The following is a 22,937-nucleotide window of genomic DNA, read 5'->3' on the forward strand; positions in this document are numbered from 1 at the left end:
TTCACTGTATTTGCTACCTGCACTAAACTGCTTGCTTCTGCGAGGAGAATGAAGGTGGAGCTGATAGGGATCACTCGATCCATAGAGGTCAAAGCTTCCTATGCTCAGCAGTTTAGTCTTCTGCATAAAATCTACGACAACCAGACCACTGCAGTTTCCAAATGCAACTCTGTGAAAAGAAATGTGGTTTAAGTATTTTGGAGTTATCTCTTCCAAGTACTAAAACTGGACTAGGTTTCAAACAAAGAAGCATGTGATGGACCTCTGGGTGCTGGGACAGAGACTTTAACTTTCTTTTGGGTGGGGAAAATCGGGAAGCTTTCAAATTCGGGTTTATCATTTCATTTCATTTATCATTTTATTAAGCATTTATAGGCCGCCCTTTTCCCTGAGGGGACTCAGGGCGGCTTACAATAATAGGGGAGGGGAGTGCGGGACAAAATGCAAAAAGAAAATGTGAATAGAAATAATTAGCAATAAAAAACCCAACATTCATTCAACATTCGGGAGGGGTGAGAGTAAAGTCTTATCCCCAGGCCTGACGGGCTAGCCAGATCTTGAGGGCTGTGCGGAAGGCCTGGACGGTGGTGAGGGTGCGGATCTCCACGGGGAGATTGTTCCATAGCGTCGGAGCTGCAACTGAGAAGGCTCTCCTCCGCGTAGTCACCAGTCGGCACTGACTGGCGGATGGAATTCGGAGGAGGCCTACTCTATGCAATCTGATGGGACGGAGGGAGGTAATCGGCAGAAGGCGGTCTCTCAAATAGCCAGATCCACTACCATGGAGCACTTTATAGATGGTAAGAAGGACCTTGAAGTGCACCCGGAGACCAACAGGTAGCCAACGCAGCTCACGGAGGATCGGTGTTATGTGGGCGAACCGTGGTGCGGTTTTCCCAGATGTGCCAATATTACATCTCTAATAAAATGGAATTTTGAGGAATGCCTAGCTTCGGAATCTTCCTTTGTTGGGGGTATTACTTGGAACCTTGACACATATAAGATAATCCTTAATTTTTATTTTTCTTCATTGATTGTTTTTTATCATGCACATTATATTTTATTGTTCTTATACTATGAGCCTCAGAGAAATTTGGAGTCAAATAGCATCTAAATCAAATGAATTAAATATAGCTCATTTTAAGAACCAGATCAGATGATAGGTCATTCACCTTTGCTTTCATGACAGACACTGAAAAGGGAGCCCTGCTTGTCAAGAAGAGCTGGCTTAAGTCGTGGGTGGATGACGCATAGCCCACAGGTGTCATATAGTTCTAGAATGTAATATTTAATGCTCTGAGACCAGGCCACTGACATTTGTCAGTGATATGATCAAATTTTGGCATTAGCAGATATGGTCACTTTTTTTGTAAATATCCTTATAAGGATTGGAATGAGAACAATTTGGCTCTGAAAGACTTCCCTCTTGCACATTCGGTTCTAAAATTCCCAAAATAAACCAAAGAAGAAGTCCATGTTTCTTTGGGTTATATCTTTTCATTACTGGAGGAAAGTTGGAAGTTTAAAATGTCTTTCCAAGCAGGTTATTCAGGCAGTTACCAATCTCTTCTGGATAGGAGGTACACATACTTAAGGTTTTATGGGCCACCCTTCAGGTCTGCTTTCTGTACAACCAGAAAGAAATAAAGACAGTTGCTGGTTCATGAAGGAAAACATTGTACACTTTAAGAACACATCAAGAGCAATCAAAATGCCACAGAAAAAATAAGGCATTTTGTCGTAACCAGATGGTGAAAACAGGATAATTTGGAAAAAGATAAAATATTGGATGCTCCAGCCACATGAGTTTATATGAGTCAATCTCAAATGGACTCCTTGGAATAGTGGGCAACATCTGGCATAAAGTAAGGAAAGATAATTTCTGTTTTTCAGGAACAATGAATCTTCCTAATTCCTCCACATTTACATATATGAGAACCTATTTATCCTCTTCTGTACCATAGCTAAGAGAAGATGGAAATTACTTGGGCCTAATACAGAAATGTCACAATGATGTCTAATAGTGGCAATTCAGAGCGAGTTTGGGGAAGAAAAATCCAGCAATATGAGAACTCCATAGCACCACCCACCTCAATATTATGCCCTAGAGGTAAGCATCCCTATTCACCAATGCAACCCCCAAAAGTAGGGGCATTAAGTGTAAATTAAAGCCGGGCTGGACCACAACCAGCCTTAGATCTATGGCACCATCTTGGTCCTGCCCACTTAGGCATGCACATAGGAGGAAGTGAGTACTCACAGAGGTCTGCATCAGCCCTTGCATGCTCACTGAGACAATTGATCTCCCCAGCCCCATCCAGGCCGCCAGAGGCGTCCCTGGCCATGAGCAATCTTGAGCTGGCCACGCCCACTCCAGCCACTTCCTCCCCCCCAGGTCAACCACAAGCCTGATGCAGCCCTCAATGAAATTGAGTCTGACACCCCTGGACTAGAACACTGGTCCCTAATTTTTCCAACTCTGCGGACTGGCAGTAGCAGCAGCAGGCAGGGAGAGGGAATGGTTTCAGATGTGTACCCGCTGCTTGCACAAATGGAGCTTTGCACGCTTGCTCAACTGCCGCTTGGATGGCCCGGTTCCCAACGGACCCCGGCCTCATACCAGGACACTGACTAGGGATTCGGGACCTCTGGCCTAGAAGACTTGTGAGATCCTTTCCAACCTTATGATTCTATAGTCTATGAATGTCTGTGGAGATTCTCAGTAATCCATGTCATAGTTGTCTCAAGGGTGCTTTTTTCAAAAGGCAACTGAACTGTTTTTCCCCTGTGGAGGAGGAGTGGGGGGGCAGGATGGTGAGGGTGATGGAAGGACGAAGGATTCATATTTTATGAATATATGTGTCTCAAAATACCTGTTTTTTGTTCATAGGTATGCCAACAATTTCGAGATTATGAAAATTTTGTATTGATCCCTGATGGGGTAAAAGTAATTTATGATGGGTGACCCCAATGGAAAAATTAGTGAAAATCCATGCCTTGATTTGAACTACTCAGCTGTAACAGTTTTTAGAATGCTAACATTTCTTCCTCTATGGTTTGACAGCTTCAGCTTGAGTTTTATGAAAAACGCAAGAACATCCGTGAGGATGTGCTATCTTTGATTCTTATGGCCTATTTTTTTGCAAATGGTTGTTTTCGTAGTACTTTCATTTGAATCTTACATAAGGGATCTGCATCTTGGTCCCATCTTTTCTGCCATTTTCCTCAAACCAACAAAAGGAGATAAACTATTAGAAATAATTTGCTTTCCTCACACTGGAACAGATTCTATTACTGGTTCCAGGCAGACCTCCACTCTAAAGATGACTCAGATTTCCCACTTCCCAGCCAGTCAGACTGACCCAACCCACATGAAGATATAACGGGATAACTTACAATCCATAGGCTGAATTCACTGCTAGGCTGGTTATTTGTTGAGGATGCTCACCATCTACACACATCAATTGAATAACAAGTTCTGCTTGATAACCAGGGGGCATTCTTATAGCATGAGTCTTCACACTAAGAAGAAGAGGCAAAACAATTATCAAAATGATCTGATTACCCAATTGGAAATCCCTTGCACTGATAAAAAAAATTAATGCAAGAAAATATAGTCAAAACACTACTGTGTAATTTCTAAGGAGAAGAGCAGGTGACAATCATTGAGTGTGTATAAATGTGTAAATAGTATTGATTGACATTTTCTTCCTCTCAACTGCTTGCATGATCCCAATTGTTTCCAATAGTATCTTATTTGAAAAACAAATCAGTGTTATATCTAATAGTAGGTCTTTTTGATTCTTGAAGCAAAGGTAATTAAAATTTTGTGATGCTTTTTCATCCAAAGCAAGAATGCAATTTTACCATAACTCCCTGATTAGAAATGTTAAAGAGCTATTGGAATAAACCTAGCTCACCCTTCCATTGTGGAACAAAGCAAGATTAAACTTCTTCTATCTCCCTATTTTTTATCATCATCTGACATTTCATGGTGTTGAACTGAAGAGCAGGACACTCTTCACTTGGTAAAAATTAAAATAATTATTTAATGCTGCTCATGGTGGCTTAACTGCATGGCACTAAATACAGGTAAAGAAATTCAGTTTTCTCAATAAAATTCAGTCATTGGAATGGAGGAATAATAGTCTTTTGTTGCTATAAAGTGTAATGTTTTATTAATACAGGGCCTAAAAATATAACATGACAAAATTCTGTGACTATAAGAGAGGATGCTAAATTGTCTCCTGTCTCTAGCCTTATCCCATTCTGGAGCTATCCCAATTTTGTTAGCTTCATTTCATTTCTCTAAACTATCCAAATTATTTGGAAATTTTGTTTCTGTTTTCTGAAGATTAGTTATTCTCCTTATTTTATATACTAAATATTTTATAAGCATCCTCTTGGCCATCTTGTTCATGTTATTTATATGGCCATCAAAGGATATTTGGATATTGGATACCATGGGGTTAGCCAACAACCAACCCCATGGTATCCAACAGTGCTACTGATAACTACACAGTTTATATGCCAGCTACAAATTAATATAATAATCATCTAACCCATGTCTAACTAATTTGGCAATCAGAATGTCATGAATTCTACAATTCTGGAAAACATCAGTGCTGAAATCTAATTTGGGCTCCCGTCCAGAGTAACGGGCCATGCATTTCTTCTTCAGAAATTGAGAAGCTGAGCTTCATCAGTATGTGAGAATCTAGCATAAGTGAGAAACCATCAAAGTCTTCTTAGGAGGAGGAAGTAGGACTGATGGAGTAAGATTGGTTTGGAGAACACAGATTGCCATTCTTCTTTCCTCCCTCAACTCAAGCATTATTTTACTTTTGGGACATTCAGCATTCAAACACCTTCTACTCTGATATTTACTGTCAACATAACATTAGTTCTCAGGGGAACCTTTGATCCTCATGAGGAAGTAACTTCAAACAATAGGCTTAGGGACTTAGCTGTAACAAATATGGAGAGGTGTGCCATTCTAGATGTGATAGGAATCTATTGCAGTACATGGTTATTGGTAGCTACTAAATCAGCTGTGCTGAGTTCAATCTCAAATGAGAGGAATGATTTCTACAGTCTTTCTTAATAAAGAAATAGTACAATGGTGAGCAACTACACTTATTTGAACTATCTGTAACAATTTCTTAGTACAAGAACAGAAAATAATTCATGAGATACTATTTATACAGAGGTATCAATATGCATGATACTTTACAATCTTAGCAGAAAAGATATAAATGTTGAAGAAATTTTGTTAGAAATGCTGAAAAACAACAGAGAACAAAAAACAATTTAAATCAGTTTACATTCTTTACCTGAGAAATGGACCACAATCCATTGTTCGCTCAGATGGAGTATTGCAATTGTCTGAGAGGTCTTTTAAAGTTGAAAAATCGGAACAGGCATCGGCAAATGGAGTCATAATTTCTGCTTCAGGACTAATGGTATCTTCTATCTCACTCTGGAGCTGTATTTCTAAGGACTTTTTAAAAAATTAAAATTCAGATTAGATTTAGAAATATAGTTAAGAGATTCAATATTGTGAAGCCAATCTGCTTTCGCAGTATTCCAGAATTTCAGCTATATGCCAGGAAACTGCAAACTTCCCAAACCAGGCTAAGTATGAAGGAATCCATTAAAATTATGACTGTCAATTGTAAAGCAGAATTGAAAAACAAAGCAGAGGAAGAAGGTATCCTAACGTGTCTTCTTACTGCACCATATTAGTTTTGTGGTCTAGATTCCTGAAAACAGAAACAAAGAATATATTTTTCTGGTCTCATCTAAACATGAAGGTGATTCCAGCTCCTTATAGAGATTTTTATGACTAATAGGAACCTAGACATTAAGGAAGAGTAAATACTTTCCCAGAATTTGTTTCCTAACCTATCTTATGATGATGTGGAATGAAGACCTGCAACGTAGACTTGCAATTTTCTGCAAACATATGTAAGTAGTGAATTAAGCAATGCTGTGGCCTCCCACTGACAGTGCCTGGAGACTGTTAGGGGATGGATGGGGAGCAACTGGTTGACACAGAACTCTGGGAAGACCGAGTGGTTCTGAGTTTGGGGTTCTTTGGTCCATGGTTATATAAATTTTCTAAATCAATAATAAGTCTCAGTAGACCATTAAAAGTGTGAGCTATGATACCCAAGGCATCCCTTCCCCTTTCAATGGCTTAGACTCTAAAACCTGTTTAGTTCCTTTAGACATGTTGGGACCAAGATGGCAGGCTAGGACTTGGGCTGATTTGAAGGACTGCTGGGTCTCCCTGTGGAGAATGGCATAGGCTGTCAAACCTTCAACTTTTTCTGGAGCTGTTTGTGAGGAACTCAACAGGACCACTGAGAAGTAATTGAAATAAAGAAAACTCATAAACTACAAATTCAAAACTGCAAATTCTCTTGGTTTAAAAGCATGGGTTATGAGGAGGAAAAATGATTAGAAGTTCTTCTGAGACCAATAGAAGAGAATATTTGAAGCTCGAGGGATGAACTGTGGGATCCTTAGTGCTCTCTGAGCTTGGTAGTTTTCTTGCACATATATCCTCCTATGCCTGCACCAGCAGTAATGACGCTACTTATTTTGATAACGAAACATCTACAAGAAAACCACCAAGCTCAGAGAGCACCAAGGACTACACAGTTCTTCCGAGAGAAAGATCCAGAAGAATAAAAACTGTTGTCAGAATGGGGGCATTCAATAAAATGCTTTGTTTTAACAGACTCAGATTGTAGTTGAAAAATATCATTTTTGTAACATCAAAATAATCTGCTGGTTCACAAAAGTAGGTTCTGACATTCTTCCCATGCAAGTGACCCTCAAAAGTATGCTTATTACAGCTTCCTTTGAATGTTTAAAATATATAGGAAAGCCATAATAGCTAGCTGCAAATCCAAATGTGTTATTTTCAACTGTAACAACTGCATGGTAAACATAGCCATGTTTATTGGTAACTATAATTGATTAAAGGGAAATTTTTGATATATTCATGTAAGCAAATCAGTGTATAAGCAACACTCATACAAACTTACCGATATTTCAGTATTAACTTCATGTTTGCTGAATCTATAAACAATAACATATGCAGAGACACCTGCTATGCAAAATATTCTACTTTCAGGACACCAGTTCATTAACTGGATTGCATAAGGATCCTCTTCTGTCATATCTGCTGATGGCTTGCCTTGCAACTTCCGTTTTTCAAATATTTTTGAAGTTTTTAACTTGTACAGCATTTGCAGTGTGACTAGAAAAAATTGAAATGATCTATTATATTACTTTGATGTTAAAAGGGAAAGTGGAAATAAATTGTATTGTTACAATCTGTATTTTCTATTATCTTCACTGTTTTGGGATTTTTACTACTTGGGGCCCTCTGATTGAAAGTACAGGCACACTGTCTAAAGCCCTGGTACTTAGTGCTTGCCCCAAAAAAGCTTCAAAAAAGAGAAGGACAAAGTTCAGTGCTAAACACCCTGTACTGTCAAAAGAACACTGAACCTTCCCTTGAATTTTTCAGATATTATATAAGCAGCAATCTGTTTCTGATGGGCAGCAGATGAATTGAGCAACAGGAAAAGAGAAAGAGATTCCTTATGACTTAAGGGGCTTCACTTTGTGCAACAACACCCTGATTTAAATGGAAGGACAGACTACATTATACTGTATGTATCGTACTCCAGTCTTCTTTCAATCATTTCAATTGTTCATTAATCATTTGAATGCACAATTAAACAGAAGTGGAAGCATCTTAATGATCAATTGCAGAATCAGAAAAAAAGATCACACGAAGACCAAACCATACTAGAAATCTAACCAGTGTTAAGATTTCCTGTGTCTTTGCAGGCATACCATTTGGACCCTTACTCACTCCTACTCATTCACACTCTGTTGCGATTTTTCTCTTTCAAACAATATTTTAAAATTTGCCAGAAATTCATTACACTGTGACTGTACCAATTTCAGATATTTTGAGTAACAGATTCAATAACTGCAATCAATTCACTCCTTTTCAAATATGCAACATGGATTTATAATGCAGAAATAAATTTAAAAACTTACTGGCAGAAGCATCCCAAAATTTTACTGATCCATCTGCATGACTTAAAAGAATATAGTAAAGGCCAATTAAAACAAGGCATAATAACATTATAATCACCATATACTTCTATCAAGACTGAACTAGGTTTCAATTCCTGTGATATAAGAGCACAGGTGACAAATCTCAATTGCCATCTATAGTCACTGGGGACACTTGAACTTCTCAGCAGCGGTTTTCTTCTTTGACTGCCTGTCAGAATCATGAAGGAAGTCCTAGTTTTGTTAAGGAATGAAGAGTATCAGGACTTAATTAATGTGTATGCGGTTCATTTATCTTCTCTGTAGTTTCTCATAAGATGGATGAGAGACACTAGAAGTGGCTGCATAACTCATCTGAAATGTACTGTGGAAGAGAGATTTCTTACACTAACTAAAATTAAATAGAAGTCTGATAAAGAACAGCCAGGTTGTGGGTGGATGAAGAAAGCTCCAGCTACTTTAATGGATTCTGTCCTCAAGTGGCTTTTTCAAACATTGATTGCATGCATGTCTTTGCAAATGATTTTTGCTGTAACCTACCAAAAGTCAATATTTATTTATTATTAGATTTTTATCCTGCCTTTGTTACTTTATAACGAAGTATATAGTATATAGAAAGCATCTTTCTTTTCCCCCCCACAACAACAACCCTGCATAGAGATGAGTACCTCCACAAGCAGATTTTTCCCTTCTATTAATAAAAACAGAATTAACCAGAAAGAGCCTTCCAAAGCTACCTCCCTCTTTTTCAGAATTAAAACTTAATTTCAAATAGGCAAATCTAATCTAATCTTTCCATGAGGAGCATTGTGTTGTAAAATAAATTTTATCCTAAGGAGAAATATAATATAAATACAATACCAGCTGACATTTTTCTTCATTGCTACCACAGCTCTAGGTGTTTGAAAAATTCTGAGCTTATCTCACATGGACTTGTATTTTCTTGAATCTACTTCTAGTTTCACTCTCAGCTTTTCCTTACAAAGGATTAAGGGAACAGCAATCCTATTAATAGCTAAGTCACTCAATTCTCTGTTGGAAAATCACTTATATTTCAAAGGCAAATTGGAAATTGGCTGTCTAGATATTAGTTTGTTTATTAACTGGACTTTTCAGTCACACCTTTTGATTTGGAGTATTTTTTTACTTTTTTACTTTTACTTTTATATTTGGTGTTATTCACTTTAAGGACACACAATAAAGAAAGATGGAGTAAAATTTTAAGCAACAAGCAACAAACCTACAACTATTTGCAATAGTCAGTATCTTATAAAAGCACTTTCCTTACCCTGTAATAATAATCTCAGGATATGTTTGTGATCCTAGGTTCCATACTCCACCAGTGATAGGCCACTCCTAAAAAAAAAATATTTATTTATTTATCTATTTATCTATCGATCGATCGATCGATCAATCTATCATCTATAACTGCATTAATAGGTTCAATGACAATGTAATATTCACAAATTATCTTTTCTATTTACATACAAAAAAGCTTAACAAAAACACTTAATAGCTAATTACTAGGCTATGTTTTATATTATATTTAACCATGGTGATTCCCTCCCCCTCTTTTGGTGTATGAATAAAATAGAGTAAAATAGAGCTTATGGAATCTGATCCAATATTAAGAAACCTGGAATTCCATCTGTGTGATTGTATGTATATGTGTGTGTGTGTGTGTGTGTGTGTGTGTGTATCAGATAGAACTCAGAACTCAGGCACCCTTAACTACATGAAGAGATGTATTCCAACCAACAGATTCAGTGTGACTCTGAATCAGTGTTTTAGAAAACAGCCAGATTCATTTTTATATGATTTACAGCTGCTTGTTTCCCATTTGAATCAAATTCAATCCCTGAATTAGAAATCCTTGCCTTCTGTTTATAGTAACTGAGTATCAACAATAATTTGTTTCTACATAAAATATGACAAAGGTAGGCAAATTTGGGATTTTGGATACATTTGACATTTTTTAACTGTTGTGGATTCAAAAATTAGGCCGATTAATAATAACCCGATTCTCTTATAACAAGAGTAACAAGAAGTTGGAAGTGACACCGCTACTCGCCATCTCTATTTCTGTTCTTGTCTCTTAGAGAAAGAGCAAGGGCTTCTCAGAAACAAGGGATGGGGACAGAGGGAGAGGAAGAAAGAGGGTAGGAACTGCACAAGAGGACAGGACAGGCCCAACATGAGAGTCTGTTATACACAGTACCCCTACCAAAATATCTATACTATAGGTAAAGAACAATAAAACATAACCATGAACACCAGTAATTAGTGCTGCTTCAATACCACTTTCCCTTTTTTATTCTTTACCTTATTGCTATATCCTTGCTTTTTATGTTTTGCACCTATAGAATATAGCACAGGAATCAAATCTGGAGGGCAATCAGCAAAGTATTTTGTGCAGGTAACAGGTGAATCGTGAATATCCATGGGATAAGGATTTTCAAAAATGGGAAAACTAAGTGAGAAAAACATGTATTAGCATAACCTTTAAAGTCAAAATTACTTAATACATTAATTATTTGAAAAGGAACATATTGCTAAGTATATACACACACACACAGACACACACACACAATTTTTTAATAATTCTTGACACAAATGTAGACAGTGAGATAAAAATTAAAACTATTTGCATGGACTAATCAAATAGTATTGTGCATTGGTTCCATTTCCTTTCCTTTGTATTAGGAAAAAATGAAAAAAAAGAAGATGTGAAAAGGTTCCCAATAACTCTCCTTCCCATTATGTTTTATGAAAAGGCATTTTGAATAAAGACTTTTTTCTAGAATATTTGTGCTTACTTGATGCACTAAACCGCCTCCTCTAAAAATATTATGAGACTTTTGACCTTGTCACCAAGTTATCATAGAGGAAAAAGGAATAATCTTTGATTGCATTTGAATATGGCACAATGTAGGTTCTTTCCTCTTCTTGCCTTACTTCTTTACCAATAGAAGAGAATATATGTAGCTCAAGGTAGAATGGTAGAGTCCTTGGTGCTCTCTCAGCTTGGTTGTTTCCTTCTAGATTTTCCTGCAAGATGCAGAATGCTATACAACACTAAATATGCTTCTTATTTTGCTAACAAAACATCTGCAAGCAAACAACCAACCAAATTTAGAGAGCACCAAAAACTCCACAATTGTATTTTAGTGTATATGAACAGTTATATGAACTGTGTAGTTGAGACATTATTGATTGTTTCCTTCGCAAAGTATTTGCTTTAGGCAAATTTATCACTGATTCCATTAGTGAATCTTTAAAACAGGTGATTCTGAAATAGCTTTTTTTTAAAGGCATGGTGATTAAAATAAGTGAATACAGAAAAATAGGGGAATGGAGAAGCATCTTTTAAAGCTATAATCTTTATTAGATAATTTACTAGAATCTATAATTTTGGAAGGATATGTTTAACAAAGAAACAGACAGCTAAGATATCTAAAATATTAATCCTAATATCAATGAATATTGAAGTTGTTTGTTTTGTAAACATTTTGACTTTGGTTTGTCATATGACTTTATATTTCCAAACAACAAATCTATGCTTCTCTCCCAGGAATTATTGTTAGCACCATATGAAATTATACTTACTGGCTTTGAGTCAGGTCAACAACAATTAGATCTTTTTCCAATAGTACAACAACAGCATAGGGTTCTTGAATTTCTACATACAAATAAAAATATAAACACAAATATTAGTAAATTAGATTATTAAATTAGGACCATATAACCATTGTTCTGAACAAATACAGAATTTATATATAATCCTAATAAAGAATTTTCCAAACACAGCAGTTCAGTTTTGATAGATTATATCATGTTTTCCTGGAACACAGATAGTATTCTGATGGTAGGTTTGGTGTCTCCTCATGGGAGATTAAGCATAAATATTGTTCCAATAAACATGCAGTATTAAATATTATAATACTTGTACATAATTTTTCCCATGTAACCTATTAAACCCTTATGGAAAGACTATTCCAATTTATAGCAAGCATACTGCAGAGAGAGGGTGGGATGTACAGAAGTATATTGAGTAACACTTAACTTTTAATTAATGTTATGTGTAAATCTTCTATTTGCATATTCTTATGGAAAAGGCATGATAATCAACTTACACAGAATAGAGTCTGAAATATGCTAAAAACACTGAAAAAAGTTAAATGATAGATTTATCATCTATTTCAGTTTATCTTGTTCTGCTATGACCATGACTGCACAACCCTGCAAACCAGAGTATTCTCAAATTTATTATCCCTTGATGGCAACCAGTATTTTAAAATCTTTCCATTTTTGGTAAGTAATCAGACCCACTATCATCCAAAATGTTGAGAGCAACTCAATCACACAAGAATCTAATCACCGGAATCAAGACTCAACAATCTCTGGATCAGTTCTTGTGGGCCCGGATGGATGACTTCCAAGAAACACCAACATATTCCTACCATATCCCCATTCATGGTGGAGGGAGTGACCTTGAAACACAAGAATTGTAGTTCCCAACCTTTGAGATAAACGTTTTGCAGTTTTGCCATGATAACCAGACACTGGGGCATGGGAGAGTGTTCAAAACACTGCATAGAACATTAAAAGAAGCTTAAGATGGCAGCAGACATAAGGGCTACATGGAACATTGCAGAAGGGCCAAATCCTACTATCTGAAGCTGTTACAACCCATCTTTACACACACACACCCATCCCCTACCCATGGCACCCACTCTCTCTGGATTACTGATTTATCCCACGTCAATGATTACATACTAATTTTGGTGGATCTTTTTACCAAGATGTCTCTTTTCAACCCTTGGAAGGGATTGCCCACTGCCAAAGAAACAGTTCAACTTTGGACCATATTTTTCACCATAGAGGCATGGTGTATAGACTAATTTCCAACATGAGCAATCAATGTCAACCCTGGTTTTGGAGAGCACTGTCCCAACTTTTGAATGTTCAAGTAAACAGCCCATCAACCAGCAATGAATGGTGAGATGAAGACTAACCAAATGTCTCTACAGCCAAGATAACTGGCTGTTCTGACCCACCCTTCTCCGTCCAGGAACGAAAGCCAAAACGGACATACCAAAGAATATTTTAATCAGTCCAAGCTCTCATTGGCTGCAAGCCCAAAATAAACAAAGAGATAAAAGTCCTATAAACAAACGCAGCACTGCAAAACAGGCTTCTTCCAGCAAACCTAGTTCTCCAAGTTGGTTTCTCTTGATTTGTGAATGTGAACGAGAATGAGAATGTTGACTCCTGCAACCAGGTGTGGCACCAACAGTTCCCTTTATACTCAGGAGAGGATCCCAATGAGCAAAAGCTGCTCGCAATCATCTCCTGTAAGTACTCAGTTGTTCCTTCAGTCAAGTAACCCTTGGACGGGGTGCATCCTGCAACAACTCACGAGTGTTTCCCTGAACACTCCCTCTGATCCAAGGCTCCAAGGCACCTGGTGGCCAATCAGTCTCTCCTCGCCCTGCTCGGAGTCGACACCCTGTCCAGGGTCCTCCACCTCCTCCAAGGCCGACTCATAAGCCCCCTCGCTGTCGGAGTCTGGCGGCAGCCCCAACGGCTCCTGCCGGGCCACAACAACTGGCCATCACGGCTTCCGCTAGCACAGTTTTCATATAATAACTCTCTCCACATATCAATTATAATAACCCTATTTCAAGCTTTGTATGAGCTTTACCAGAGAACTCTAAGCAGGAGAGATCTGTCCCAGGAACTGTGGATTTTTTTATAAGAAATTGCTGCACAAACCCTATTGAAACAGCAGCGAAAACAGGCAAAGTAGTTGTATGAGAAAGCTGAGGATGCCCATTGACAGGAAGGGCCGCTGATAGCTGAAGGAGACAAATTCTGGCTCTCTATCAAGTTTTTGGTCTCAATAAGACCATAAAATTAACTAGACACTAGAATATGAAGTAGAAGAAATACTCGACTCTATAGTATAGGATTTACTGCTTGAGCAGGGGGTTGAATTAGAAATTTCTTCAAAGACCCTTCCAACTCTGTTATTCTGTATTGCATTCTATATTCTGAGTGAAAGGGCAAAGGTATGCAATATTTAATTTACTAAAAAGACTGCCAAGAAACTGAACTCTCTTGAGAGAATGAAAGATATGTTCTCCTTCTGAGTTAGTTTGGCAATTCCACCATTTCCCTGAGAAGCCACAACTGACCAAGGTCCTAGCACACCGTGCTACCTGAGGAATCAGCCCTAACCAACCTCTCCTGGCACATCCAGAGGCAGGCAGAGCACTTGATTATGCTGGGCCTCTCAATTCTGGCCTTCAAGTCCTGAAGGTAAAGGGGGAAGGACCTACTATGCTTTTCATATTTTCCAGCCACAACCACTTGACACTATGGTTGTTTCAAAAGGCAGGGAGGAAGATTCCTTAGAAATTGTTTCACTGCCTCCTCTGTCAAGTTCCCATGAGAACTCAGATTCTGAAAAGCCCATGTAGGAAGGGAAAGGCGTCTCTGAACAAGCCATGGAAGTGGTGAAGGGCAGGTTGGAGAGGAGGGTAATGTAGAGATTAAGAGGCAGAGCCTGGGTCAGAGTCAAGAAAGGAATCAATTTGGTTCCCATATATTATCCAAGTCCACCCCCCTTTAAATTTTATTAACGCTCATCTAGCACCAGTTTAGTGTTGACAGTTAGTTAACTAGATTCTTGTGTATAGGCTTGAGCAATGAACCTTCTTAACTTGAACTTCATGTATGGTCCCGATTCTTCACAGATGATAACACATTGCTGTCAGATTAGTTCTTAAAATTGCAGTAAATCAAATCCACAGAAATTAAGGTTTTTCTTTTTGGACTGATGGATAAATAGTTGGGAAAAAGTCATAGAACTTTGTTTTTATTTATGATAACTGTAGCAACATTATCATATGCAGAAACATGGAAAATCTGGCACAATGGAGGAATGGTAGGTGAAAATGATGAAATTTGCAGAGATGGCTTAATTAGAGAAAAGACAACATCTATATTTGTTGTTGATTGGAAATTCCTTATAGACTTTTTGGATGAAAAAACAAATTTATGATTTATGTTATGATTAGAAAAAAACGGATAACAAAAGAGGGTTTTTGTAACCAAAAAGTATGTAATTTTATATTTGAACTTGTAAACAAAATTAGAAGTTACTTCTTTCTATTTCCTTTCTTTTTTCACTTTTGGCTTTTTCTTTGTTTTCTTTTTTTCTTCTTTCTTTCCTCTATTTTAAATTAATTCTTCTCAGTTTTTGTTTCAAAATACCTAATACAGGTAGTCCTCGAATTACAACCACAATTGAGCCCAAATTTATGTTGCTAAGTGAAACATTTAATTGAATTTTGCCCCATTTTACAACTTTTCTTGCCACAGTTGCTAAGTGAATCACTGCAGTTATTAAGTTAGTAACATGGTTGAATCTGTCTTCCCCATTGACTTTGCTTCTAAGAAAGTCGCAAAAGGTGATCACATGATCTTGGGACATGGCAACTGTCATAAATGAGTCAATCGCCAAGCATCCAAATTTTAATCATGTGACCATGGGGATGGTACAATAGTTGTAAGCATGAAAAACGGTCATAAGTCACTTTTATCAAAGTTGTAACTTTGAACAGTCACTAAATGAATTGTTGTAAGTCATGGACTACCTATAATATTAAAAAATAGACAGAGCAAGTACCTTAATTGGCTCAACTGAATTTTTATAATTATTGCCAGCTTTTCCATTTTTTATAACCCTTAATCAGCTCCTTCCTGCTTCACTGTTTTCTTTCCTGGCTTTTAAACATCTCATGAAGAGTTTTTAAAAAAAGTTTGAAACTGTGACAAAATTTCAGTTGGCCTAATAAAAGGATTATGGAATTTTTCATGGCAATGTCATGCAATGTAGTTACTATTCTTCGTTTGTTGTGTTATTTATTATTTAAATTTATTACACATACTTACCATTTGGGTATGGAGTTTCACAAAGAGTTAAAAAGTCAACCACAGGGTGATCCATTTCAAGCACTGTAATTGCTTTTCCATGCATGATTGTCAGACCTGGCCTTCGCCAAGGTTTATCATAAGATAGTCCACCAGAAAAAATGATAAAAGGGTCACTATATTAAAAAATAAAATAGTAATAATTATAGTTCACACTTTTTCATTGACTTTGAAATAGCAATTTTTGCACGTTAAGATGAAGAGATTACATCCAAATTGTAATTAAAACTAATAATCTTTCTACTGTAAGTGATCTTTCTAAAACTCATGAGATCATCACATTTCTCTCTTATATCTGTGATGTTTAAAGTAAATATTTGTGCAGTTTTCACTGTTTCTGTAGCTTTGGCCAACCAAAGCAGTAACACTTAAGTTGCTTGTCCAATCCAGAAGTAATGGCAAATGCTGAAGGAGGTGGGCTCTCTTGTGGTACAGATGATCACTAATGTATATACTGAACTCATGCATCACAAATGCATCACTCACTTGCTGACGGCAAGAAAGTTCCTTTAAATAGTACCTCCCCCCTCACTAATATCAATAATATACAGCTTATTCAATAAACAAAGGATAAATAAATTACACCTGATTGCAATGTATGAAGTCAGTCTCTATATCCTTCCCTAAAACACTTAAAAGGAACCAAAACCATTTTTCTGGTTTCAGTTTTTCTTACAGATCCTGTACACGCAGAAACGGTCACATTGATTAACAGTGCCATACATGTTCACAGTTGAAGGGGCAGAAAAAAGTGAACCTAATCACATAAGTGGCCTCATTTCAACAGATACAAGGCCCTGTCTCGGGATCATAGCTGCCTCCTTAGTGTGATCAAGAAGAGCACCTACCTGTTTTTACAGGTCTTGTATTCTGTTTTAAGAATGGGCTTACAAGATTCAACTTTTTTCCCATCTTGCTGAATCTTACCTGTAAAGGAATTGTTTAGAAAAGACTCATTTATTTTCCTATAATGTCAGTAGATAGAGTTGCTATGGCTGTTCTGAGCAATAACAAACAATTACAAGACTAAAGCGATCATGTTTCCAGGGGCCTGCGTGGATTGGAGATGACCCCAGGGATAGTACAAAGAACAACATCCCAATGCACTTCATGAGCTCAGCTGGAGCTATGGCATCGAAAAGAACTGAAACACCTAGGGGATTCAGATGTGGCCTAATGGCTAATCAATAAATTAGTATTAGTAGTAAAATGCCAACTTTTGCCGAATAAGGCAGTGTTAGGCAGCTGGCAAAGAGAGCAAGCTTGCTCCCTAAAAGCACATCTCAAGCAGTGGTAACAATTCATTTTTCTAGACAAGCTTTTCTTTCTGAAGAATTTCTCATTTTTAGTATCATTGCATTCATAATATTTCATGCAGGATTGGCTGTAGACATTTTGGCAGCTTAGGCAAAATCTTATTTCAGTTCTCCTTAGAGTTTGGCTCATCTTCCTATTCTAATGAGGAATTTTAAAAAAAGATGCCCTCTTGTTTCTTTCTTTGTTTCTTTGAGTTTTGGAGGCTATCCATGGGACAATTTTTTTTCTTAGACATTTTCGCCTTATTTACACAGTAAGTAATTATATCAGTATCCGTTGTCTTCATATGGCAAGAATTCAGAAATATGGAGACATTTTTTCTCAATTGGGTAGACAAGAGGTAAATTAGTCCACACATTAAAAGATTTTCTGGTTTGCCCATCTACCAAGCTGGTCTTTGGCTAATCCAGATAACCTTAGCCCTAAGGCACATTATCCTTTACTGAGATTTTTTCCCTAGTATAGACCTTGTCTTCTATTAGATTTTTGATTCCTGGAGAAAAAGAGAATAGTGAGTCCCCTGACACATTATTCACAACAGGCTAGACTATTGAAAGCGTGACCCGTCAAAACCGCGGTCCACTAAAGCGCGCCCGATTAAAGCGCGTACGTGACGTCATCAGCAGCGCGACAAATACGACCGCAGAGAAAAAAGGGTGCTTTAAAAAGCGCTTTTAAAGCAAGCCGATTCACATAAAGGTAAGGGTTAGGTTTAGGGTTAGGGTTAGGGTTAGGTTAAGGTTAGGGTTACGTTAAGCGTTAGGGTTAGGTTTAGGGTTAGGTTAAGGGTTAGCGTTAGGTTTAGCGTTAGGTTAAGGGTTAGGTATAGGGTTAGGTTTAGGGTTAGGTTAAGGGTTAGGCTTAGGGTTAGGTTTAGGGTTAGGTTTGGGGGGGTTAGGTTTAGATTTACGCGTTAATTTTAAGTTTACCGCTCACAGCGTGCTGTTTTCGTCGCGCTGTGATGACGTCACGTATGCGCTTTCGTCGAGCGCGCTTTAGTCTACCGCGGTTTTGTGGTGGAACCTATGGAAAGCAGTTCCAATTAAAAAATCATGAAAGCCGTGATAAATAGATCCCAGATTTAAACGCTACAATTCTATCTTGAAATTAGCAAGGTTCATTGCTTAGTCAGGGCCAACACACAAGCGCATTGCTTAGGTCAGAACTTGAATGCTTTAACTGTATCTTACATATAGCAGCAACAATGGAGGCATCTTACCATGAGGAATGATTATCTGGAAAGGCCGACGGGGACTTTTTAGATTCCATAGAGTTAAACTGCCATCAGAATGACTGCACATAAATTGCTTCCCTTCATGATGCCATCCAATTGAGTGAATAGCCTAAACAGAACAATAAATCGCAATGAGAACCTTGAGCTCCCAGAAATAATGATATCCTCTTTTCTTTATTGTCGAGAATATATATAATGGTCATGCCTACTGAGACCGTTTCTAGAGAAATCAAATTTATGCAGAATGAATTCACCAAGGTTTAACACCAGGAACATGAAAAGTGATAAATGCTCAGGGTCTAATTAATTTACTAAGCCCCTTGAAGAGCAAGAATACATGATGAAATGGGTAGGAGAAAAAACAAGAGAAGCTTCCTAAAAGCTTCCTTCATTCTTTTGGGTTTCTAATTAAATGTGAATACTTTCACCATCCTCTTCCTTATGTTAATGTGATACTTACTCTGATTCTAAGTGGGAAATCAGGGAACAATGGCTTTAAGTAACAGGAAGTTACTAAAAGCCTGGAAGAAAAAATCTAATAGTAAGACCAATTTGATAAAGGAACCAATTTCTCCTTCACTGTTCAAGCAAAAGCTTGATAGCTACCAGTGATAAATTAGATTCTTGTACTCAGTCAACCATCTACAGCCCCTTCATTTTTATTACTTTAGATTAACCAGTGAATTCTAACCTTTTCTCTTAAAACTAAATCCCACTGAACTCAGCTGCAGTTAAATATATAAAAAGAAATTTTTAGACGCTAGTTCTTTGCATAACTGTTCAATATTTAGTTCTATTCTGCCAAGTGCAGAAAGCAGGGCAGCAGATTTGGTATTTGTGATTAAGGTTAAAGCTTAAAAATCTTTTAAATCACTCAGTAAATGATCATAGAACAAACAAATCCTGGACTCATACAGTTGGAAGAGATCTAAGAGTTCAAGTCCAGTCCACTAGATACTAACATGATTCACTATTCAGTTGATTGAAAACCTCCAGTGAAGAAGCCAGCATGTGGTAATCTTTTCCACTAATGGACAACTCTTACTGTCATCAATTCTTCCTAACATCTAATCTCTATATGTTCAAAGTTTAATGCCATCCGTTCTAGGCTTATGCCCTAGGCCAGAGGTCAGCAACCCACAGCTCTGGAGCTGCATGTGGCTCTTTCCTCCCTCTGCTGTGGCTCCATGTTGCTCAAAATATGCATGACAACCACCAATGTGTGACACGTGCCAGCACACGATTTATTGAGCTTTTCAACCAACCCCCCCCCCCCCCGTAGGACAGCTATTGATAAATCCAAGAAAAGAAAAGTTTCAGAACAAAATAGAATGTTTAATTCAACTACATATGCTAGTTATGTGGCCCCTTAGGAAACAGTCAGGTACGGGAAGGGTTTTGTGACTCCTGGTGTTTTCTTTTCTCTTGGAAACAGGTCCAAATGGCTCTTTGAGTATTTAACCCCTGCCCTAGCCACAGGTGGGAATAAGTCTGAATCCTTTGCAGTGTGTTCGCTCTTCAGCTGTTTGAAGACAAATATCCTATCTCCTGTCAACCCTCCCTCTTAATAATTTGCTGAAATGGCTAAAGACAAATGAATCAACTTGCTTTTTAAAAAAATAGAGTAATGAAGTCTACATCTCTGGTTTAGTTCTGGTTTGGTATAATATAAAAAAGGCATATTTAAAGCCTTAAATGGCTTGAAAATGTTTTAGTTTTTTTTTTTATAAAACAAAATTTAAAGAAAATTTCCAGTTTATATCAAATGTGGTCAGTACAATCCTTGGCTCAGTAACCATATTAATATTTTTAATTATACATTTAATGTAATGATTTCATATAGTTTTGTTTTAGAAATCTATAATTGGCCTCTCCAGACCCAAACCTTGCTTTCTTTGGTTATCATTTTTGTATAAGCTGGTATACATTGCAAGTAAAGTGTAGGAATGAAATTGGGAACACACCTATAGAAAAACTGTTGTTGTTGTCGTTGTTGATTAAAATCATGATAACTTGGTGGGCACATACAGTTGAAAACTTAGTAGAAGAGCAGGTTAATATATTGTACGATTAGTGAATGCAAACTGATAAAGTCTTGGCACATAACACACTAGATTTAACTGTGCTTGAAAAGAATTACAATAATACAATACAATAGCAGAGTTGGAAGGGACCTTGGAGGTCTTCTAGTCCAACCCCCTGCCTAGGCAGGAAACCCTATACCGTTTCAGACAAATGGCTATCCAACATCTTCTTAAAGACTTCCAGTGTTGGGGCATTCACAATTTCTGGAGGCAAGCTGTTCCACTGATTAATTCTTCTGTCAGGAAATTTCTCCTCAGTTCTAAGTTGCTTCTCTCCTTGATTAGTTTCCACCCATTGCTTCTTGTTCTACCCCCAGGTGCCTTGGAAGATCTAGATCAGTAATGGCAAATCTTTTTGGCACTGAGCGCCCAACCTGGAACACTTGTGTGTGCATGTGCACTGGCCAATCTGGTCTTTGGGTTTCCAGCACACTTGCACGCATGAAAACCAGCTGGCCAGCACGCCTGTTCATGCTGGAAACCAGAAGAGCAGCTGGTGATGGCGTGCATGCCCACGGAGAGGGCTTTGTGTGCTGCCTCTGGCACACATCCCATAGGTTCACCATCATGGATCTAGATGTTGATGTGGCAATACCTGGGGACAATAGAAGACAAAGAATTGGAGAGGATCTTACAGTATCAAGATCTGAAAATTGAAGTTGAAAGATTAGGGGATAAACTGGCAAGGGTTGTCTCAGTGGTTATCATCACACTGAGTGTCATACCTAAAGGCCTTAGTATCTGTGTATTAACAAAATTCAAATCTTAACCAAGGAAGGTGTTTTTCTGTATAATTAGGGTGTTCTTATTTTTTTTTTGCATAGTCACCCAGATGTTTAGAATAGATTTGGCATTTTTATTCACCTGTTCACAAAGATTTGGATAGGTAAATGTGGATGCTTGATGGTGTTAAAAATATTGTCACAGGATGTGAACTCTTCTAAGTAAAACTGCCTTTTGCAATTGACTGATGGTGATTTTTGTCCAAGTGTTCAAGTGGTGCTCCAGATGTTTTGGGATTGCATTCAAAGTGCCCATATCCAAAGTATTGGCACTACGTTTGCTTTTTTTGCCACTGTCATTCTACTTTTATTTTCAAGTTTTTGTGTTTTATTATCTTCTCTAGCTTCTTCTTTTCTATTCTGCTATCTCCAGGTATTGTCATGTCCAATATCCAGATTTTTTTGCCTTTTTATCGACAATTATTAAATCGGAGGTGTTACGTGGCTGGTGCCTATTGGTTTGCATTCTGAAGTCCAAGAGTATTTTAGCTTCTTCGTTTTCTATTACTGGTACTTTCTCTATTTTATGATTCCATCAGTTCTTGTTTGCAGGCAAATGGTATTTCTTGTAGATCTTCAATGCACCATTATGCTACTTTGTTAGGCTGTTGTTTGTAGTCAGTCTGTGCATTACTATAGTACATTGCATAATCAGCCAGATGTTCAGATTGAATTTGGCATTTCTATTCACCTACCGAGTACTTTCCAAGGATCTAGGACAGGCAGATGTGGATGTTTGATGGCATGAAAGTATGCAGGAGGTAAACTATTCTGAGTAAAGCTGCATTTTGCAACTGATTAATGGTAAATTTGTTAATATTGACAGTGTTCAAGTAGTGCTCAAGTTGTTTTGGGATTGCTTATTACTTTTAGGTCCTTGGTTAGGACTTGAGTTACAGTATTGGGTTTCTACTAGTTAGAATCTAGGCTGTGAATCTAACTGTAGATTACCCAAACATAATTTATTACATTTATAAAATTCTGTGAAGAGTATGTTAGAAAGTTGAGATCATTCAGTCCAAAACCTAGTCAATTCTCCTTTCTTAAATAGAAAGCAAAAGCTGTTTAAACAGTATGCATAGGCAGTACTAAAGGTTAGAACATATGATAAATAAATATGACAGGCAAAAAGGATGAAATGAGAAAGTCCTATCCACAATGTTAGTGTTCTTCTAGGTAAATCTACTTTAGATTCGAGAAGAATTTCACAATACTGTATTTGACACCCATCTTGAGGTATGTATGTATGTGTATATATAAATACACACACACACACATGTTCTAACCTGTTGCCACACCAATTTGCATTACAAATCTTTAAAAATTCATATTAATTTTCAGGTGCTAATGCTTACTGTAAAGAATTAAAAACATTTCATATATAGATTTTTTAAAAATGTTTATCAGACAATTTTAATT

The 22,937-nt window shown here is 37.4% G+C and overlaps 1 protein-coding gene across 1 annotated transcript in view; it reads right to left on the reverse strand.

Moving 5' to 3' along the window:
* The window catches only part of STXBP5L (syntaxin binding protein 5L), an 81,165-nt gene that overhangs the window by 29,176 nt on the left and 29,052 nt on the right, over positions 1 to 22,937 (reverse strand). The window contains exons 8-18 of the mRNA XM_014066966.2: positions 18,638 to 18,761; positions 16,950 to 17,028; positions 16,063 to 16,217; positions 11,710 to 11,782; positions 10,426 to 10,573; positions 9,392 to 9,459; positions 8,086 to 8,126; positions 7,056 to 7,270; positions 5,334 to 5,500; positions 3,397 to 3,522; positions 18 to 169 (exon numbers count right to left, since the gene is read on the reverse strand). Coding sequence (XP_013922441.2) covers positions 18 to 169; positions 3,397 to 3,522; positions 5,334 to 5,500; positions 7,056 to 7,270; positions 8,086 to 8,126; positions 9,392 to 9,459; positions 10,426 to 10,573; positions 11,710 to 11,782; positions 16,063 to 16,217; positions 16,950 to 17,028; positions 18,638 to 18,761 — 1,348 coding nt within the window. The remainder of the gene's footprint in view (positions 1 to 17; positions 170 to 3,396; positions 3,523 to 5,333; positions 5,501 to 7,055; positions 7,271 to 8,085; positions 8,127 to 9,391; positions 9,460 to 10,425; positions 10,574 to 11,709; positions 11,783 to 16,062; positions 16,218 to 16,949; positions 17,029 to 18,637; positions 18,762 to 22,937) is intronic.

This window comes from Thamnophis sirtalis, unplaced genomic scaffold, assembly GCF_051295495.1.
Source record: "Thamnophis sirtalis isolate CommonGarterSnake01/CBP01778 unplaced genomic scaffold, rThaSir2_p1.2 scaffold_5, whole genome shotgun sequence".
Taxonomy (NCBI): Eukaryota; Metazoa; Chordata; class Lepidosauria; order Squamata; family Natricidae; genus Thamnophis; species Thamnophis sirtalis.